At 42.2% G+C, this 22496-nt stretch overlaps 1 protein-coding gene across 1 annotated transcript in view; it reads right to left on the bottom strand.

Moving 5' to 3' along the window:
* UNC5D (unc-5 netrin receptor D) overlaps positions 1-22496 on the bottom strand; it is a 223033-nt gene that overhangs the window by 74390 nt on the left and 126147 nt on the right. The window contains exon 8 of the mRNA XM_037055091.1: positions 10478-10510. Coding sequence (XP_036910986.1) covers positions 10478-10510 — 33 coding nt within the window. The remainder of the gene's footprint in view (positions 1-10477; positions 10511-22496) is intronic.

The raw sequence follows: 22496 nt of genomic DNA, 5'->3' as shown, positions 1-22496 counted from the left end.
TCTTTGAACATCTCAGCTCAAGGAAGAGGCATTAACAAGTTTGATGGCTTTATGAATTACAGTCCTATCTAGACATTTTTAGTAACCAGCATCCCCACAGGGTTAAATAGAAGGGCCGTTCACTTAGTTTGCCTTTCTCATGTGACTCCTCTCTGAAAGACATATTAATGCCACCTATTAATGGACATTTAAGTTGATTCCCACGGCATAAGCTTAACTATATATCAGGTTAGAATCTGCTTTGCAGGATTAGACAGCTGCACAATGTTAATGAAGGAACATAGCCAGTGCCTTGGAAAACACGCTCTCTGTTTTTGCTCTCCTATTAGATATTATAGAATGACCATTGATCCCATTTCAGAAAAGAACAACTTGAGCTGGTACACAGAAGAGATAGGGAATTCACAAGGAGGGATGACAAAGGCAACCCAACGGAAGATCTGCTGCTGTGCTGGACTCCCACAGAAGGCCAGGAAACAGCCGTCAGGACCCCCTTCCCCCATCCCCACCCGAGTGCTAGCCGTGCTGTGGATAGAGTGGTGTGCCGAAACAGTAACGGCATGCTGAAATACTTTACAACGGAAGTTATTATTGGAGTTGTTTGCACTTGCTACCATTGAGAAGCAACTTCTTACATTTAATACATGAGACAGTAGCTTTTACATGGTCGGCTGTGAGAAATTCCACTTACATTTCCATTGCTCAGAATTTCCTAACCTCTTAACCGGTCAACATCTCAGCTGCTTTCCAGTCTTCCACACTCGAAAACCCCGTTATTGTTATTGCGGTGATTGTTGTTTTATTGTTGTCATTAGTGACAACAGTAGTGAATTCTTAGGCAATGCTTACTATATGCCAGGCACTGGTCTAGTACTTTAAAATTAGGAACTCGTGTGATCTTTCAACAACCCAGTAACAATGCCCCCATTCAAGTGTGCAAACTGAGGCAAGAAAATCACTTTACTATGCTCAAAGCCCGCTGATCGGTAAGGAGCAGAGCTGGGATTCAGTCCCAGACACTGTGGCTCCAGAATCCATGCATGTGGACAGGCTCAGCCCCTCTCCAGCTGTTAACCCCTGTCCTTCTGATCACACTTCTGACTACCTCTTGACGACAACAGTGACACAGTAACTGAGCACTAGGTTTGTGCTGGAAGTTTTGAGAACTACAGATGTGACAACATTCTCATCCTCACCACCGAACCTACCTGCAGTATTTTATTTTCTCCTACAGATATGACGCAGGTTCAGATAAGGCAGAAACTACTCAAGGCTTTGTAATTAGACAGTGGCATAGCCAGGGTTTAAATACACGTCTGTCTTCACTCCCAAGCTGCTTAACCATTATTACTCTGTGTGGCTTCTTAGCACCTTCTGTCTGCTGGGTACCTGCACCAGGTTAACTTGCTTTACTTGGAGAAAGCCATGAACTCTACCAGCCGCTTTCATCAGAAAAACTGATGCTATGCAACCTTACCTGGGCCTGCCTGCAGCTGAGTAATTTATTCATGTCCTATAATCAAAACCCTTTGTCATCAAAACAATTAGTCTGGACTTTGTTCCCTCCCTTCAAGACTTCTGCTTCTCACCTGCCCCTCGTTTAGGTGAAAAAACAAATAAGTCACCCTATGTGAGCTCTCCCCCTAAGGCCCAGAATTGCACTGCTCCTTCACGCAGATGTTCTTCCCTCTTCACTGTTCCCTGAGGAGTCCCTCCTCTTCCGAGTCAGGCCAGCTTGGGTCTCACTCTCTCCTCCCTCCTTGGGGGCCTGGCCTCATTCCCATTTTGTTTGGCATCTCCAAAATTTTCCTCCAACCCTGAGCCTTGCCTGCAAACACAGCCTCGTCTCCCTAATCCCTTTTCCCCAAATCCTTCCCCCAATTCATTTTCTACGAAACTTCTCGAAGATGCAGCATTCTTTACGTCCACGGAATTCTTTGCTCTTTGTTTAAAAGAATGTTAAGCATCTTTAACATTAAGCGTTTCTTAATACATGCTCCATAATTTTCCCAAGCTTTTAACCTGTGCCCCTGTTAAAAGTAAAGGAATAAATAGAATGCATGTATGAAATAAGAAAATGTTTTAAGAAGCACAAAAGTAACACTCTGCACAGAGAAAACTTATCCTCCAATTACCCTTTCTCCAAAGTAACCACTCTGGATAGTACCTTTGAGACCTTTCAGGAAAAAAAGAACTAAATGGCCTTCACTTATTTTTCTTTACCATAAAGGCTCCAAATTATACTTTCTTTCCCGTACTTTGCTTTGTTTTGTCACGTATAACATCTCCTAGATCTTACCTTATCAGAACCTACAGAACGGTATACTTCAATGCTTGTATTTGTCTAGCCTATTGACAGCATGCAGGATAATTCGGCACATCCACTGTTTCTAGATTATTTTATTGTTCCCTTTAAAGCCTGACTTCTCCCAAACCACTGTCTGCAGGTTACTCTCAGCCACTGCATCAACAGCAAGGTTCTCTGTCTTACGCTGCACCACTGCTCTGCAGCGGTAGACAGCAATCGCCAGCCCGCCTTCCAGAAACAACAAAAACCCCTTAAATTGGACTCTCCTACCTTTTCTTTTCTTATCATTTAGTAACTACCCTTCAGTCTCATAGTTCTACAAATGGGCATTAAAGTTCAGGTCTTAGGCCTTTTTCCTTTCTCTGTGCTCCTCTAACTGAATGGTTTCTCACACAACAGCAGCACTAACTATTCCCTTGACTATTCCCCGAAGCTGTAGGTCTCACACCAGGACCTACAGCTTCATTTCCTGTTGGGTAGACATCATCCAATATTTCTGTCCTCCTTGATAGTTTCCTCTCTTCAGTCCCCTTGTTCTGGTGATGATACCACCAGTGATCAGGCTTGAGATGAAAGAATTGTCTTTCATTCTGTTTCCCTCGACTCCTACCCCTAACCACTCACACACCTTAATGATTGTATCCCCAGTGCCTCTCCCATTTTGGTTTCAACAGGAGAGACCCCTGTTGACACCCACATCGCAGTCATGTCTTATGAGTACCCATTCTCCCAGTCTTTGATCACGGAAGCCATTTTACACATGGATTACTCTTCCCAAACATGGTTCTGATACTCTGGTACCTTTCAGTGACTTTACTAGGAGTCCATTCCAACAAGAACTTATCTTACAGCTCAAGACACTTTATACTCTTCCCCGTCCTATTTTTCAACTGCTTTGCCTACTTCTCATCCATACGAACCCTACTTTGGCCAAATCTGATTACTCACTTTTTTTCAAGTAACCTTTGTATTTCAGTGGACATTTTCCCCTCTAACCAAAGGTTCTCCCCAACCAAAATCTGTTTCAATTCTAACCATTCTTCCAAGATTATCAATAAAGGGAATCTAATTTATAAAACATTTCTTGATAGAGTACATTCAAGCATGTTTTCTCATTTTTTATTTTTTTAATTTAATTCTTGTTCAAGTGCAGTTCAAGTACAGTTTTCTGTCTTATATTCCCAGCCCTGCCCGCCCCCCACCCAGTGCTCCCCACCTCCCTCCCATTTTCGCCCCCCACCCTTAGTTATTGTCCATGTGTCCTTTACACTTGTTATGTGAGTCCATCCCCTTTTCCCCTATGATTCTCTCCCCTCTCCCCTCTGGACCCTGTCAGCCTGTTCCATACTATAACATTGCCAGATTTAGCAAATAGAAATATGACAGTTACTTTTGAATTTCAGATCAACAAAGAATAATTTTAATATAAGTATTTCCCATGCAATAGTTGGGACATGCAGAGGCTAAAAATGCATTCGTTCTTTATCTGACATTCCAACTTAAGTAGGAACCCTCCATTTTTATCTGGTAACTTCATTTGGACTGCAAAAGAACTGTTCTGTTCCTCATCAGAAAGACCAAGTTCACATGGACAATAGAGTCAAAGAGAGCAGGATTTGAACTCCAGCCCCTAAGACATGACTTAACTTAATTGAAGATATTACTCCATAAACTTTGACTATGCTAACAGGAGAGATGGGACATGTGAATTCACATTTTTAGTAAGTAACCTGGGTTATTAAGCTGCAGAAGGACATATTGTTCTACTACTTACTCACTGTGTCTGTGCTTAGTTCTAGGATATTTCACAAACATGATCCCATATCATGTCCATTAAGGGCTGAGTCGAGATATCACTGAAAATCATAGTAAGAAAAGGCATATGCTTATGGAGGGATAAAAATTAGATAATGCAAAATTGAGAGTGGTAAGGCAACTGCATTGTTGCACGGACATGTGGGTTGAATTGATTCGCAGTAGAACCAGTTTTGAAGGACAAAGCAAGTCATGCAACTTGTGGAAAGTGCTGTAGTTATGTAATCAAAAATAATCGGTAGGGAATGAAGGAAAATGATGGACAAAATAGAAAAAAGAAGTTTTAAGGCATAACTAGAAGATCAGCATTGATGCCCCGAACCTAATGCCAGCTCAGAAGAGCCTAGAAGTCTGTTGGGAATTTAGAGAACCACCCTAAGCCGTGGACATTATTCCACCATAGAGGAGTCTGGGGTCTCCTGGAAGAAGATGCAGAACAGAATGTCTGGGAGTGAAGAGAACAGCATGCCCGGTTTTCAGACTTTAAGGACGTGATTGCGCTGTTCTGCTGGAAATGGTTCTGGGAAGCATACATTTGGGCTTTAACCTAATACCTAGCACAGAACAGATTATGATTAAAAATTGTCTCCTTCCTTCCCCTTTTCTCAGATTAGTTATCATCTACCGTGCATTGAAACTGTGAGCATGAAAAAAAGTACAAAGTAAAATAAAAAAGAAATTGTGGGGAAGAAACTTTTCTTTTTCTCTCCATGTGTTACTGGGCCAAGGTTATTATATAGAATAATTGTATAATAAATACCTACTACATGAATGAGTAGCAACAAATATGTAGAAGCAAAGTGTTTATTTTCATGTTAACAATACAAGGCCCAGCGATGAGTGAGTGGGAGGATGTCAGACCACAGCTCAACCAATACTTATTGAACATCTATCACAAAAGAGGCACAGTGGTAAATGCCGCAGGTACCAGGGTGAATGGCTCTGTACTGTCTACCAGAAGGCAGAGATTTATGTCTACCGGAAAGGGGAATCTAGGCCAGTCTAAAGTAGCGTATAGAAGGAAGGAAGGAAACAGTCTGCTACCTGGCAGATTACGAGCCTAATAACTAATTCAGACGTGGTAGGTGTTGATAAAGGCCCTGCAGAGGCAGGACACCTAAGCCGAAACCTGCAGGAGGAATAAATTAGGTTTAGGATTGGGCAGAGGAAGAGCTTTCGGGCAGAAGTAACAGGATGTATAAGGCGTTACATGCCAAAACGGGCAAAGGGCATTCTGAACACTAAGCAGCTCTGTTTGGCTGAAGAATATAGGAAGTGGTGAGAGGACAGGAGGGACAATATTAATAATTAGGATGACTGGGAAAAAGCAATGTGATCAAAAAAAGAAAGCTGAGGCCAGACCACACACATATTAAGTACTTTTGACTTCATCTTAAAAGTAACAAACGGTGAGCTATTGAAGATGTCTCAGCATGGTAGAGATGCCACCAGAATTTATATTTTAAAATGATCAGATAAATTGATGTGATGAGAACATGACTGCACTTTAGGAATGAGGAAAGTGTGGAAATGAGGATGGCCTGACTTCCAAACTTTTCTGGGGCACCGTTTTCTTGTTATTCGGTCTTTTCATCGCCATTTTCTTATCACTAAGAAACGTAGTGATAAGAAAATCCTGGCTGCTACAGTCTCCTCTGCGGTGACTTCCGGCTTCTTCTACACTTCAGTGTTGATACCCTTCAGGGCTCAGTCCTCAGACCTCTACCCTTCCCTCTTCACGCTCATTACCCAGTGATCTCATTCATACTAATGGCTTTAACTGCCATCTGGACTCTGACAAGCTCCAGATTTATGCCACCAGCCAGGACTCTCCTCTGACCTCCAGACTCATACATTCAACTTGCCCACTCCACCTCTCCATTTAGATGTGTAATAGATATGTCCAACTTAGCGCTGTCTCACTGAGCTCTTGATTCTCCCGGATTTGCTGTATCACATGTTTCCCATGTCAGTAATGACAATTCCAACCTTGTAGTTGCATAGCTACAATTTTGTAATCATCCATAACACTTCTCTTTCTCTCAAACTCTATCCCATCCATCAGCAAACCCTTTTGACTCTGCCTTCAAAAGAGATGTAGAATATGAACTGTTTTTATCATTTCTAATGCTGTGTATCTGGCTCAAGGCACAATCACCTTGAACCGAGATATTGCAATAGCCTGGGTAATTGTAATAGATTATTGTTACAATAGATCATTCTAAGAGATCTCCTTGCTTCTGCTCTCATTGCCTGTATGTTCACACTCAACACAGCAGGGAGGGACAGCCTGTTCTTGAAAATATTAGGTCACATCACCATGAATAAAAACCCTCAGTCTTTTCCTCTTGCTCGGAGTAAAGGTCAAAGTCATTACAATGGCCTGTACTCCGCTTGGTCAGTTTCCCCCTCAACCCAAGTCCCTGATCTTAGTTATGGTGACTTCTTCCTTTGCCACTGTGCTGCAGACCTCCTGGCCCCCTTGCTGCTCCTCAGAGCGGCCGAGCAAGCTCCCACCTCATGGCGTCCACATCCTGCCATTCCCTCGGCTTGGAGTGCTTCCCCCCCCCCCCCGCCCCGATATCCAGAATGTTCGCTGTTTTGCTTTCCTTCAGGTCTCTTCTTAAATGCAATTTTATTCCAGAGAACCTCCCTGAACACCTGATACACAGAAAAGCCACACTCCCTCCAACCTTCCCTGAACCCCTGACCTGCTCAATGTCTCTTCACAGCACAAATCACCATCTCCATGGCGCTTAGCACTCTACGTTTTCTGAATTCTGTTTCCATCTCCCCTCACAAAAACCGTGAGCTTCAAGGAAGCAGAAACTGTACCTGCTGTGCTGAGTGCTGCCTCTTCACGTAGCACATGTCCTAGCACATAGTAATCACTCAATAAACAGCTGTTGAATGAATGCAGCAATGTGTATGAGTAGAATGAAATGGAATAAAGGTGATGAACTTTAAGTGATAGAATATTTCGACTGTAATGATTTATTGGGTACTGAGCAAGAGAAGGGCGGGGGAGAGAGATCGCGGGGTCTAGAAGGCTGTCCAAGTTTCTGATCTAGACAACTGAGTCGCTGGGATGGTATTCATTAAACCGGAGAAGACAGGGAGGGGCAGGGCTGAATTAAGGACAGGGGCAAACAAGGGTAAGTTCAATTCTGATAAGGTTGAGATTAAGGTTTTGCGAGCTATTGAGCTAGGAATGACCTGGAGGTAGTTTATTCTAGAATTATTGACTGGATTCAAACTTAGTCTGTTAGATACAATGAACTCTGTGGAAAGCAGATGAAGGGACAATCTGTGGTTCTGAGTTATTTTTTAAAGGAAAGCTACATTTTTTTTTGACTCGAGGTGAACTTTCTGAACTAGTCACTCCCTGGGAGCTCGCAGCCTCTCAGAAAGCCGCATCCCCAAACCTCCAAGGAAACTCATTGTCTGGAGGTAACCACTTTTCAGTCTGACTCTGGGGGGGATGTGTTTGCCACGCAGAGCCTACCGTATTTTACCCTACCTCCTGACATTGTTACACAACATTTATTGAAAGCGCATTTGATGGTAATGAAGTTTCTATTAACTATGATTAAATCTCATAAAGCACCTGAAGATAATTTAAGATGTGCAGAAGCAGAAAATGAAACATTCAGTTTAGTACATTAGGAAACATAATTGATTAAATTATCTCATTTACAATAAGTGCTTTCATGAGCTATGCACCGCACATACTTTCCCCAGTTTGTCATCATGATTTGCCAACAGATACCTAAAGATTTCACTTTCTTTTTATTTTCTCCTTTTTAAAACTGAATGTATGGGGGTGACATTGGCTAATAAAAGCACACAGGTTTCAAGTGTATGACTCTGTAGTGTGTCATCTGCATTGTGGGCTCAGGGCCCAAAGTCAAGTTCCTTTCAACCACCATGTACCCCCGTCTGCCCTCTTCCACCTCTTCACACCCTCCTTTCCCTCTGGCAGTCACCTAATACTGTTGTCTGTTATCTGAGTCTGGTTTCTGTCTTTCATTTTTCATTTTTGCACAAGACTTTGCTTTCTTTTCGCACCTCCCCACCACTCAAAGCTGGCTCCTCAGTCTGCCTGCGCACAGAGAACTGTGCCATGCGAGGCTTGATGTTTTCCATCGTCAGGCCTTGCAGAGGATCATGTGCACAGCGATATGTAGGAACAGGTTGTTTCTCAATTATCTTCATAATGGACTTTGATTTTGCATCAGCGATGATTCATGTAGTCTTAAACTAAGTCCCTGTTCCACCGCGCAACTGCAGCCTCATTTGTATAATGCACTCCTAACCAAGCAGCTTACAGAACCCCGATCGGATTCCTCTGGGAGCCTTTTGCAATCACATTGATTCTGTTAAGGTTTTATTTTTAGGAAATGACAAATTAAAACAGTTTAAGCAATTCGGTGGCAGTATCCAGCAATTAAGCTTGGCGTTCAGGAGCGAGAACCCCGAGTGAAAACTAATTCAGGAGTCCCCGAGGACTAGGAATAGCTACTGTGGGGTTTATGGCTGGAAGTACAGATGTAACCAAATTAGAATGGCACAGGACTCATAAACTAAGCATGAAATTTATTTTTAAAAAATACACATGCTTTTCTAAATAACTCTCACACTGGCCTCTACATGGATACCCGTGATCTTGCTTGTGCTAATCCCCAGAACCTGCAGACAGGATGGACTCTGCGAGCAGGAGGCAGCCCATTTGGGGTCCACTTTCCCAAGCTGTCACCCTGAGGTCAGGGCTCAGGCACAAGCCAAATACACGGTGACCTGCTTTTTATTCTCCCTCCCTCAACATGCATGTACACAGACACACAACCACATGCACACAACCAGGTTTCTCCGCCTTCGATCTTCCCATGAGTCCAAAGTCAAGCATACATGATGTCAGACAGTTGCTGCCTCTGTACCAAAGATTACTTTATGGGCAGTAGACAGTGCAGAAAATAAGTTAAGAAAGTTTAGTTTTGTTCTGAAAAGATCTCAGACTCTGCAAGCAATGGCATCTTTATATCTCAAGCCCAAACGAAGCAAACTATGAACGTAAATAGCTTTAATGGATCTTTCTCTCAGGTCTCCTGACCCCCTGTCCCAAGGAACCTATTTCTGTCTGTCTTCAAAGAGTCTTAATTCTTTAAAAAAGGTGGTTAATAAGAACTACTAACTCTTCAAAGCTATTTGAATTTTAATACCCCCAGGATTAAAAGATCAAAAGCCATTTATTTTTATACTCAAATGAGCAATACTGGCCAGAGACATTTTTGGCGAGATTTACAAGCTGAACCCTCCAGGCCAGGCCTCACTCCCCTACTGCTAAAAGCAGTGTTGCTGATGCCCTTTGATCTCTAGTGTGTTGTACACAGTTCTGGGCACCTGAGAATCCTTTGGGGGAACATATTACAATGTAGATTCTTGGTGTCCCTCATCTCATCCTAGGGATTCTAATTCATTAGTTTGATTCTGAGCTGGGCCATATTTGACCAGCTTTCACCACACCCCAACATTCTCATGCACGTGGTGGCTGATCTACCTTTTGAGAAACAAGTTTCTAAGACAGTGGTTCTCAAGCCTAGTTGTACACTGGAGTCCTCTGGGGAGCTTTTAAAACTAGATTATTGGGTTCTGGCCATTCTGATTTCACCACTTTGACGGTCTGGGAATTGGCGTTTTTAAAAGCCCTCCACATGGTCTTCAAGTTAAGTCAAGGCCAAGAACCACAAGGTCAAAGGTGAGCTGCCAACCGTTCAATCTCCGCTCCTTTCCCCAAATGTACCAGCTGCATAGGATGGAGTTAACCCCAAGGCCTGTCCAGTTTGTGAGCCTGTATTTAGAGAGCTCGAGGCAGCACCGACCCCCCACTTTTCAGCTCCTGCTGCTCTGACTGGGGAATGCTGGCTCCTGGGTTACCTAGTTGCCATGGATTTCACAGTTTGCATCCCAGGCTCCTCCTCCTGGGTAGAGAGAGGTGTAGTCAGGCTTTTGTCCAAGGCTGCTTTCATGAACATGTGTGCTGACAAATATTTATTAATTTTAATGCTGTAAATCTCCTCAGAAAGAAGAACTCTAGATGGTATTTGCAGAGAAAGGGACTTATAGGCAGGAGGAATCAAGAGGAGAGATTTACTATTATTCTGAGGGAGGGGAGAGGTGTGCATATTTCTTTCTGATTTAAACCTCTGCTATGTGACTCCAAACCCAATGAGCCGAAGCCCCCAAAGCCCTGGCTCTGTCCTACAAACTTCGGTTCTGTTTGGCTCCTGAGCAAAAACGACAGTAAAGCAGCAAATACGAGAATGAATTATATTCACAAGAGGAAAGGTAACTTACTTTGGGGTTTTATTTCATGAAGAGGTTTTTTATCTAAAAGAAAGAAAGAGAAAAAAGTTGCATTTAATAAATTTACACAGAGCAGATATATTTCCTATATCACTCTGTCTACCTCTGAAAATGAAACATTTTCTTTATTTTTGCAGACAGTATGGACTATGTTGTCCATAATTTTCCTTTTCCTTTTCATTTTTGACTTTTCCTTTTTGCTATATTTTTAGGATGATCGCCTTGTTCATTTTTTAAAATTTTCCCTCGGGCTTACTAGAGTCTCTCTCTCCATTGCATTTGCTCGATTCTTATCGGCACGATGAGAGCAGCGAGCCTGCAGCCCATTTTTACACAGAGCCAGAAGGTGGCTCAGGTAAGGGATGCTATTTCACTATATATGCTGATAGGAAAATGAACCAGTGAATAAATATTTAAAGGGATTCTGCACTGGTCTGCAGTTATCGCAGCTTGGATGAAAAGTTTCAGACTATGTCGTTTATGCATTCTCATCGGGTTTGCGTGTGGCATTGCGAGCACATTGGAGGTTGTTTTTAAGAAATCGCATTTTTTTGGTTTCACATCTGTTATTTGGTAAGTTGTGTACAATTCCTTTGAATGGAAAGGCGTCACTTGGTAAGCATGGCACTGAGCAGGGTGGCAGTCCGATGAGGTGGGCACGGAGGAAAGACACCCAGCCTTTCACTGAAGTGGGGCTGCCAGAGCCAGAGTCCAGGTGAGAAGTTTTATTAGTTCTCCCTATTGCCCTCCATCTGCCCTCTCCTGCCCTGCGCCTCACTGCCAGATAACCCTGCAGTAATCTTGTCAATCACTGGGAGTCTTGGTAGCTGGGGCCGACTTTGTTTTACACGACGCCCTGCCCCCCCAATCCTCATTCTACTTCCTGGGCCAGTCCCAGGCCAGTGACTGCTCAGGAATGTAGAGACCTGGGAAGCCTGCACTTCAGACACCAACGCCGAGATTCAAGAAGACTTGCATGGTGAGTTGTCCTTCCTCTTGGTCCCTGCTAGGGCTCAGATGGAGCACTGTCAGACTGCAGGCACTGAGCCTGCTGCAAGGCCCTCACAGAATGACACTGTGGCGGGGGACCTTGAAAGGTCACCTTGTGCAGTTCCCTTCCTTCTTTTGCCTGAAGGCGAGCCACGTGGGGTGAGACACTGTCATTTTGGATTATATTTTTCACTGAATCAAATCTAGTACAGTCCGCATTTGCGAACCTCACAAACATTATCTGACCGGCTGCACCGTACCCCCCCCTCCCCAGCAGATCGACGCAGCTGTGTGCTGAATCCTTCACAGACTTTCTCTTACCCTCGCCTACTCCTCCACTTAACGCTGATTTTGACGGAAACCCTTGCACTGTGATTGAAGTATGACTCTTGGGTGTTTTGCTGATTTGTTGAGGGCGTAGTTGTTAAAAGATACATGTAAATCACCGTCTCACAAATGGGCCACCATTTATTTTAAATATATGGGGAGGGTTAACTGGCAAATAGTAATTTCCGGTAAATCTTTAAATAAAATTCCTCATAAAAGATAATTTTTTCCGGTTGATAGGATCACATTCAGATTTTTATACAGTCAGGTTTCTTACAAGAGATAACGCTCACATCCTGCTCACCACATAAATTTAATGCCACTCCCTTTCCTGAGAGCAGGCGAGGCCTCCCAGAGTCCAGTGCTGATGCACTCAAGAATTAGAATGAAGACACCAGCGTGGTTTGAACCTGACTTCAGTTTTTGCTTATTGTACGCAGTCTCACAGCATTTGGCACGGGCACAGCGATGCGGGCGGGCCAAGGCTACGGCCCCTGAAAGTGATGCACCGCCAGCCCTGGACGGGGAGGCTGCAGAACATCTGTTTAGAGCCCTGGCTGAGCTGAACTGTAGTTTCTTCCTCCTATCCCCCATGCTGGATAGCAAAATGCAACTCCATTATAAATGGGTGATATATAAAACTGCCCCCCAGAAAAATGAATCAGATACAGCTAGGCTGGGAAAAATTGGGGTGCCACACTGAAGGAGAGAGCGAATAAGACCGACAAGCCCAGGGATAAGGTCCAGAGACAGAGCTCGGGCCCCCGGGGCACGCAGGATGGAGGAGTGTGGCCTTCCCCTCTCCATCAGCAGTGTGGCGATTAGGGATTAGTGCAAACTCTCAGAGTGGGAACAGGACTTAAATCTTGAATTGTTAGTACTCCCTCTGTGTGATTTCGGTGTCTTTCCCCAAAGTAAAGTGGGAACGACAATTTCCTTGAAGATTGGTACTGGGGATCGCAAATGATGAATGCGAAGTACGCAGCACCGGGCTGGCGCATGTTAAGTATCAGGAAATGGTAGCTAATAACATAATGTCAACATGTTATAAACAGGATCCTCATCATCATTTGTTCGGAGTCACACACAAAAAGACTCTTGGAGATGAATCACAACTCCAGATTCCAGTGAATTTCATGGGGGCCCGAGAGGGAGTTAAGATACTTGTATCTAGTTTTGGCCTTGCTTTATGGGACTGTGGAGATCAGAACTGCAGCTTCTTGACATGGATGGAACAGGGCAGGGACCAGAAGGCCCCGCGGGCTCACTAGTGGGCTTTCACCCACTATAAATCAGCAGAGTGAAAACGAAGCACATTCCATTTGAAATCCGTTTGAAAGTGATTTCCTACAGCAGAGTAAAAATTATTCAGAGGGCTCCTGCTCTGCGGAGGGATCTGTCACGCTCAGGCCCAGCACGCCCTGTGTGTCAGTGCGCCTCCTCTCGGGGAAACGGGTAGGAGCCCTGGCACCCGGGAGGGCTGTAGTCCCCTCGCATCGGCATCAGAACTGGGTCCCGCTGCATTCTGTGAAACACCACCCACATCATGTCAGCAAACTGCTAGCACAGAACATTTTCCCAGCTTGAAATGTCTGAGCAGAAGTCCCTGATCCAGGAGCTTGAGAGAGGGCTACGCATCGACCTCACTGTGTTTTGCAAGAACTGCCCACTCTCCATGTTCTTTTATTCTGTTCGCATAATCACTTTCTCACAAGGCCGAGGGCCATGCATCCACTTGGCCTTGGTCAAACAAATCCTCTCTGCTTTAATTTTACCTCTCTCCAAGGCCATGTTCGGATGACACCTTAGTAAAATAATCCATTAGGGCCACAACTCTTCACGTTGGCTGCACATCAGAGTCACCTGGGGAGCTTTTTAAAAACTACCCATGCCTGGGCCCTACTCCAAGAGCTCCTGATTAATTGGGGTTTGTGTTTTTGTAATTACTGAGGGCACCACCACCTCTTGGCAACAGATCTGGCTGAACCTCAGTTCGTCTCTGCCTCCCTAGGAGGCTCTGAGGTAGCAATAGTAACCAGATGGTTCCAGAAACATCCCTTTCTAATTTTGTGGGACGAGGAACAGAATTTTGAGCCAGTGGCAAGTGACCTGCAGTTTGTGAGAATCCGAACAGTTTTCCAAGGGTCTAACATACACTGAGAGGGACCTTCTGGGTAAATGGAAATTGTTAATAAGTCATGAGAATTCAATCTGGTAATTGTTTGATGTACTTAAAAGCTAAAGATGCAGGAGTGTTTCTTAATTTTAATAGTGTCTTAAATTGTGTGTTCTTTAGGTTATATATACAATTCTAGGCTTTTTCCCTTATGATTTTATATATGTATAAAATTATGTGCACACATATACACTTATACATATATATCAGCAGGAAATTGCATGAAATGGACAGTTACTATTTTTTAGCCATAAAACATGGAATGGTCTTTTATCTGTTATTCTGCAATCTGCTTTTGATTCTTGGTCGTATAATGAAGATATTGCTGTGTGTGTGTGTGTGCATATATTACATTTACAAGAAGAGAGAGGGAAGAGAGAAAAAATCTACCTTTTTATTTTTAAGGGTGAGTCATTTCTTTTGCAACTTTATTTAACTTCTTGCTTCCTTTGTTATATGGGACGCTCCCAAAGCATTTCCATGGTACCCATTGTTCTTAGGAGATATTTATAGCTACACCCCTGTCTTTCCACTCACATAACCCACACCCAGCCATACACATTTTTGCCAGAGAAAACTGTGGCCAGCTTCCTGCAGCCCACGGGCTGGGAGTCCGAGACAGCAGGCCTGAGGAGACACAGCATGTGTGGACAGATGTGTTCAGTCTCCGACCTTTAGGCTGGCCGAGGGGCTTGTCCTGAAAACTGCGGGGTGTGATTATTTAAAATCAGCTCCCGTGAGTGTTGACTATGACACAAATGTGCTTGATACCAGAGTCTCTGTCAGTGTTTGAGACTCAGCCACTCAGTGGGGACTAAATGCCCACCAGACAGAGAGCCGAGCAGCTACTCTCCACCAGGCAGCCGTTCACGCCTGGCATTAGGATGAATGATTACTATTTTCTTTCTCACTAAACCAGCCAGGTCCTTGTTTCCATCTCCAAAGACCGTTTTTATGATGTCCTTCTTCATAGATCACATTCTTCGAAACCTTTTCCACCCCCCTCCCCCAAGAGATGTGTGTTGATTGCTTCAGTTTACCCTCCACAGTCTTTGTAATCTTGAAGTATTTAGGAGATGATTCTGAAATTTGTGCAATAGTCAATCTTCCCTGCCCACTCCCTTACTCTTGGGGATAATTCTCTAGCATCCGCACATGGGAATCTAGCAGGGTCCCTTCCAAGTCAGAGTCAACTGCTCTGCTGGTCTTTACAGTCTTCTACTAACTGATGCCGCCACAATATGCCTTAGTTTCCACTGCACCTCAACACAAATTCGTGCTCTCATCCGATCAGCTCATTGCCTCTCCAGCCTCCCCAGGAATGCTGTTGCCCATGGCGCTACCTCTCCTTGGGGTGTCCTTCTCCCTCCAACCCCCCTATGTAAAAATGTCNCAGAGTCAACTGCTCTGCTGGTCTTTACAGTCTTCTACTAACTGATGCCGCCACAACAATATGCCTTAGTTTCCACTGCACCTCAACACAAATTCGTGCTCTCATCCGATCAGCTCATTGCCTCTCCAGCCTCCCCAGGAATGCTGTTGCCCATGGCGCTACCTCTCCTTGGGGTGTCCTTCTCCCTCCAACCCCCCTATGTAAAAATGTCCTGACGCCAAGGCATAGATCAATTAAAAAATACTTCCCAATTACAGTTGACATACAGTATTATATTATTGAATAGTTTCAGGTGTACAACATCGGGACTGGGTATTTATATACCTTATGAAGTGATCACCTGGTAAGCCTAGTCCCCATCTGATAGCATACGTAGTTGTTACAGGATCACTGACTGTGTTCCCCACAGTGTACGGTATATCCCTGACTATGTTTCTACTGGCATTTGTACTTCTGAATTTTTTTAACCTTTCACACCAATCCCCTCGAAGCCTTTCCCATCTGGTGACAACTTGTTCTCTGTTTCTTTTTGCTGTTGTTGTCCTTTCTTATATTTGTTTCTAGCTTACATATATATGCAGAGTTATGTGGCGTTTGTCTTTCTCACTCATTCCATCTCCCACAATCACCTGGGCCCATCCATGCTGTTGCAGATGTAAGATGTGAGATTTCATTTGTTTTATGGCTGAGTAATATTCCATTGTATGTATGTACGGCATCTCTATCATTCGACTATTGATAAACACCTGGCTTACCTCCATATCTTGACTATTGTAAATAATGCCGCAGTGAATAGAGATGTGCATATATCTTTTCGAGTTAGTGTTATGGATTTCTTCAAATAAATACCCAGAAGTGTAGTTGCTGGGTCAGATAGTAGTTCTATTTTCTGCTTTTTGAGAAACCTCCATACTGTTTTCCATAGTGGCTGGGCCAGTTTATAATACCACCAATGGTGTACCAGGTTCCTTTTCGCTACAATCTGGCAAGTACTTGTTATTTATTAATGGATTGATGATCTCTCTTCTGACAGGTGTGAGGTGATAACTCCTCGTGGTTTTAATTTACATTTCCCTGGGTACTAGTGACTCTGAGCATCTCTTCATACGTCTACTGCCCATCTGTACATCCTCTTTGCTAAAATGTCTCTTCGTATCCTCTGCCCATTTTTTAATTGAATTGTTTTTTGTTGTTAAGTTGTATGAGTTCCTTAAATATTTTCCACATTAACCCTTTATCAGATGTTTCACTGGCAAATATCTTCTATCCAGTAAGACTTTTTTTAAATTTGGTTGATGGTTTCCATCACTGTGAAAAAACATTTTAGTTTGATGTAGTCTCACTTGTTCATTTTTGTTTTGTCTTTGTTACCCAAAGGGACACATCCAAAAAAATATTGCTAAGAGTGATGTCAAGGAGTTGACTGCCCATGTCTTCTAGGAGTTTTACAGTTCCATATGGTTCCAGGCTTTACATTAAAGTCATTAATCTATTTAGAGTTTATTTTTGCATATAGTATAAAAAAGTGGTATTGTTTTGTTTTTATTTTTTTGGCACTTATGTGTCCAGTTTACCTACCACCAATTATTGTAAGGACTGTCCTTACCACACTGTATATTCTTGCTACCTTTGTCATAGATTAGCTGACCATATAGAACACAGGTGGCAAACACTAGGCCCATGGGCCGAACCTGGCCCTCCACCTTGTTTCTACCTGGTAGGAGTGCCCAGCTCCTTGTCCCTGGTTAAGGAGTAGTTACATTTGTAGTGTCCTAAAATTACATTCGGCCCTTCAAAGGCAACCACAAGGCTGATGTGCCCCCCGGTGAAAAGGAGTTTGACATCCCTGAGAAGGTTTATTTCTGGAGTCTCTATTTTGTCCCATTGATCTGTGTGTCTGTTTTTATGCCACTACCATGCTTTTTTGATTACTATAGCCTTATCATATAGTTTAACATCAGATAGTATTGTCCCTCTAACTTTGTTCTTTCTCAAGATTCCTTTGGCTACTTATGCTCATTTGTGGTTCCATGTAAATTTTAGGATTATTTGTTCTAAATCTGAAAAAAGCCATTGAAATTTTGATAGAAGTTTTGTTTTATATATAGATTTCTTTGGGTACTATGAATATTTAAATGAGGTTAATTCTTCCTATCCAGGAGCACAGTATAGCCTTCTAATATTTGTAGTTTTTTTTTCAATTTCTTTCTTTAATGTATTATACTTTTCCAAGTACAAATCTTTACTTCTTGTTTAAATTTATTCCTAGGTATTTTATCTGATAAAACTCTACATGAAATTGTTTTAATAATTTCTCACTCTCATAGTTTGTCATTGGTATATAAAAATTCAATGATTCCTGAATATTAATTTTGTGTTCTACTTTGCTGAATTCCTTTTTTAGTTCTAATAGCTTTTGTTGGAATCTTCAGCGTTCTCTATACCCAGGGTGGGGCAAAAGTAGGTTTACAGTTGTTTGTATGTAAAATAATACACTGATTAATAAGTAATAACAACAATAAACTGTTTTGCATACTCATGACTGTAAATGTGCTCCCCCCCTGTGTATACTATCATGTCATCTGCAAATGACGACGGCTTTACTTCCTTCCAGTTGGGATGTTTCCACATCTATTTCTTGCCTGGCTGCTTTGGTTAGGCCTTCTAATACTAGACCAAATAACAGTGCAGGAAGTGGGTATCTGTGTCTTGTTTCTGATTTTACCTTTTTGCCATTGAATGTGATGTCCACTGTAGGTCTGTCATCTAGGGCCTCTATTTTGTTAGGGTATGTGCCCACAATCCCCACTTTGCTGGGAGTTTTTTCTCATAAGTGGATGTTGGATTTTGTCAAATGCTTTTTCTGTATTTATTATGATCATATGATTTTTAATCCTGCATTTTGTTAATGTGGTATATCCTATTATGTGCTTTGTGGGTATTGAATCCACCTTGCATCCTGGGGACAAAGCCCACTTCATCGTAGGTAGTATGTTTTCAATGCATTGCTCAGTCAGTTTGCTAATATTTTGTTGAGGATTTTTTCACCTATGTTCATCAGGGATATTGGCTTAAAATTTCCTATTATTTTTGTAGTGTCTTTGGTTTTTGTGTCAGGGTAATGCTGACCTCCTACAAATGGGTTTCAGAGCTTCCCCATCTCTTCAGGTTTTTTTGGAATAGTTTGAGCAGGACAGGTATCGATTCTTCTTTGACTGTTTGGTAAAATTTACTTGTTATGCCTTCTGGTCCAAGACTTTTGTTCGTTGTGAGTTTTTTTAATTACAAATTTGGTTTTGTTAGTACTCACTGCTATTCAGATATTCTGTTTCTTTCTCAGTCTCGGAAGCTTGTAGGTTTCTAGGAATTTACCTATTCCTTCCAGATTGTCCGATTTGTTGGCATATAACTTTTCACAGGATTTCTTTATAATCTTTTGTGATTCTGTGGAGGTATTTCTCCTCTTTTGTCTCTGATTTTATTTATCAGGACCCTCCTTCTTTATTCTTGATCAGTCTTGCTAATGTTTTATCTATTTTTATTTATCTTTGCAAAGTATGTGCTCTTTGTTTCATTGATTTTTTTCTATTTTTTAAGATTTTATTTTGCCTCCCTCTGATCTTTATTATTGCTTCCCTTTCCCTCCCTTCTACTCACTTTGGGCTTTTCTTTTTTTCCCCCCTGTAGTTCCTTTAAAGTGTAAGGTTAGCACTGGCTGCTGTGGCTCTGGCCTGCGAACCAAAGGGTTGCCAGTTCGATTCCCAGTCAGGGCACATGCCTCAGTTGCGGGCCAGGTCCCCAGTAGGGGATGTATGAGAGGCAACCCCACACTGATGTTTCTCTCTTTTTTCCTCCCTTCCCTTCTCTCTAAAAATAAATAAATAAAATCTTTATAAATACGTTTGTTTTTTTTGGTTTTATAATGTAGTCCTGTGTTGCTAAAAATTTCCCGCTAAAAACTCCTTTGGCTCTGGCCGTAAGTCTGGGGTCATTGTGTTCTCATTTTTATATGTCTTGAGGTCTCTTTCAATTTCTTCCTTGACCTTGTTGTTAACCCCATTCATCATTTAGTCGCATGTTATCTCGCCTCCACGTGTTGGTGTGTTTTTCAGTTTTTTCTTGTGATTGATTTCTAGTTTTGTAACATTATGGTAAGAGCAGATGCTTGGTATGATAACAATCTTCTTAAATTTACTGAGACTCATTTTGTGTCCTAACGCACGGTCTGTCCTAGAAAATATTCCACAGGCCCTTGAGAAGTATGTGTATTCGGCTGCTTTGGGATGAAATGCTCAGATGGTATCAGTTAAAGCCATCTGATCTGGTGTGTCATTTAAGGCCACTGTTTTCTTGTTGATTTTCAGTCTGGAAGGTCTATCCACTGAGGACAGTGGGGTGTTAAAACCCCTTGCTGTGCCTGTATTGCTGTCTATCCCTCCCCTTATGTCTGTCAAGATTTGCTTTATATATTTAGGTGCTCCTGTTATGTGGAGTGCAAAAATGTTTGCAACAGTTGTATCCTCTTGGTGGGTGGGCCCCTTTATCACTATGTAATGTCCTTCTTTGTTACTATAGACTGTTTTAAAGTCTATTTTGTCAGATGTAGGCATCGCTACCCCAGCTTTTTCTTTTCATTTCCATTTGTATGAAACATCTTTTTCCATCCCTTTACTTTTGGTCTGGGTATACCTTTTGTCCTGAGGTGGACAGCATATATATGGGTCTTGTTTTCTCCGTTCAGCTCCCCTGTGTCTTTTAATTGGTGCATTTAAACTATTTACACTGCAAGTGATTATTGGTAGGTAAGAATTTATTGCTCTTTTGTTCTTTTAACTTTGTTTTTCGGGTCTATTTTTTTTTTTTTGGTGATTCCAATTCTGGGACTGTAAGACACCCAAAACACTGATTTCAAAGAATATATGCACACCTATGTTCATTGCAGCATTCTTTACAATAGACAAGATTTGGGAGCAGCCCAAGTGCCCATCAGTAGTTGAGTAGATAAAAAAGCTGTGGTGCATTTACACATTGGAATACTAATCCACCATAAAAAAAAAAAAGAAGGAAATCTTACTTTTTGTGACAGCATGGATGGACCCGGAGAGCATTATGCTAAGTGGAATAAGTCAGTCAGAGAAAGATAAGTACCATATGATTTCGCTGATATGTGGAATCCAATGAACAAAATAAACTAACAGACAGTTGTCAGAGGGGAGGAGGAATGGGGGGCTTGGTGAAAAGGTGAAGGAATTAAGGGAAAAAAAAAACCAAACTGCATAGACACAGACAACAGTATGGTGCTTACCAGACGGGAAGGGGAGAGTGGTATAGCACAAAGGGGTAAAGTGGGGGAATAAATGGTAAAATGACAATGGAAGGAAACTTGACTTGGGGTGGTGAACACACAGTACAGCACGTGATTACAGCTGACATATTGTAGAATTGTACACCCAAAGGCTATGTAATTATATTAGTCAATATCACCCCAATTCACTCAAGAAAAGACTGGTTCACCTGAAGAACACAGTATGTACCTTTTATAAATTCTAACGACAAATATGTTATTTTATCAAATGCACCAAAGTACATACATTAGGAAATGTTTTAACCAAATATCTGAAGTGTCACACTGTCAATACTTTTGCTGGCTATGAAAAATGTAGGATTTGTGTCATAGGAGTCCTGTTACTAGAATACACACACACACCAGGTATTGTTTTTACTATGGGTGCTAAAAGCTTTGCACGGATTTGCTCATTTCCTCCTCAAAAAGGACCTTGTCTCTTAGGCATATTATAACATTTATTTTATGGATAACTATGTAAATTTAGGCTTACAGGAATTAAGAAACTTGCTCATAGTATTGCAACCGAAATTCAAACTCCTGTTATCTGATGGCAGATCCCCAGATCCCTGAGGCTTCAGCCTGTCCTTTTCTGTGGAATAAATGTTGAATTTTGTTGAACCTAGCTCATTCTAGGTTCATGCACACCTCTACCTTTTCAAACAGAATAACCAGTATGAGCTAGAAAGTAAAGGGGGGCAATGGAAGGCTATTCAACCTTTGCTCTGAATGACAAACCAACACAGGCCTGGCCCGGGCCAGCCCTCGTGGAAGGCCTACCTCTGTGTCTTCCGAACAACGCCTAGCTCAGAAGCACTGCCCTCCCTGTGCTTTGTAGGCATACACCATCCTACAGAATATTTTTCTTTTCATTGTAATGGGTTTGTGTTCCCACCAACTATCTGGTTCTATGCCTAAAATTTCATTTCCTTAAGAAATGTTTTTAAGTTTCCTGTCTCCAGCTTATATTATCATGGGGATTGCTTCTTATTTGTCTGTTTAGTTTCCTTGGTTTTGGTTTCATTTTGCTTTGTTTTGGTCGTTTTCTGCTCTAAGTAATGTGATCTGGAAGTAATGTATCCTGCTCTCCAGATGCCCAAATTTCATTTTAAAGGCCTTCCTATTTACAGTGGAGGTGTTTTATTTCAATTTTTCTTATAAAATGAACAAAGTTAACAAGCTGTGCCTGAGACAAACTTCCAGAGATCGTGTTTCTGAAGCAGAACATAGCACTCCCTGTATATTCCACCGAAAGAGTATGTAAACCAGGTGTCAAAGTACGATTGACACATGTTGGGGGGGATAGACAGGAAGCGGGAAGCGTGGGTAGAAGAGAGATACATGCGGGATTGTTGCTGTGATTCTATTAGCTGAGAAGGAAATTCTCCCCCTGGTTACTCTGTCACACCCACTTACATGGAGCACAGATCTACGAGGAAATAGAAGATGGAGAAAGAGGAAAACTTCCTTGATAACAAAAAACATCTTGACTGTTTCAGACCTAGTTGATAAGAAGGGCCACAGATTTTTAATGGCTTAGGAAATACACATACATCACAGCCGAATGGATGAATCCCCCTTATGCGGAAGAAGGATTATGTTTAAAAAAAAATCACAAGTCTTTATTTAAAAGTATTTCTAATTTACATTAAAATTTTTTTCAGTTGCAGTTGACATCCAACATTGTCTTAGTTTCAGATGTGCAACATAGAGATCAGACATTTAAATATAACTTGTGAAGTGATCTCCCCAATGGGTCTAGTACCCACCTGACACCATA

Source organism: Sturnira hondurensis, unplaced genomic scaffold (genome assembly GCF_014824575.4).
Source record: "Sturnira hondurensis isolate 20B ecotype Veracruz unplaced genomic scaffold, ASM1482457v3 Scaffold0008640, whole genome shotgun sequence".
Lineage (NCBI taxonomy): Eukaryota > Metazoa > Chordata > Mammalia > Chiroptera > Phyllostomidae > Sturnira > Sturnira hondurensis.
The sequence above is the reverse complement of the archived record's forward strand: the minus strand, read 5'-3'. Positions and strand labels throughout refer to the sequence as shown.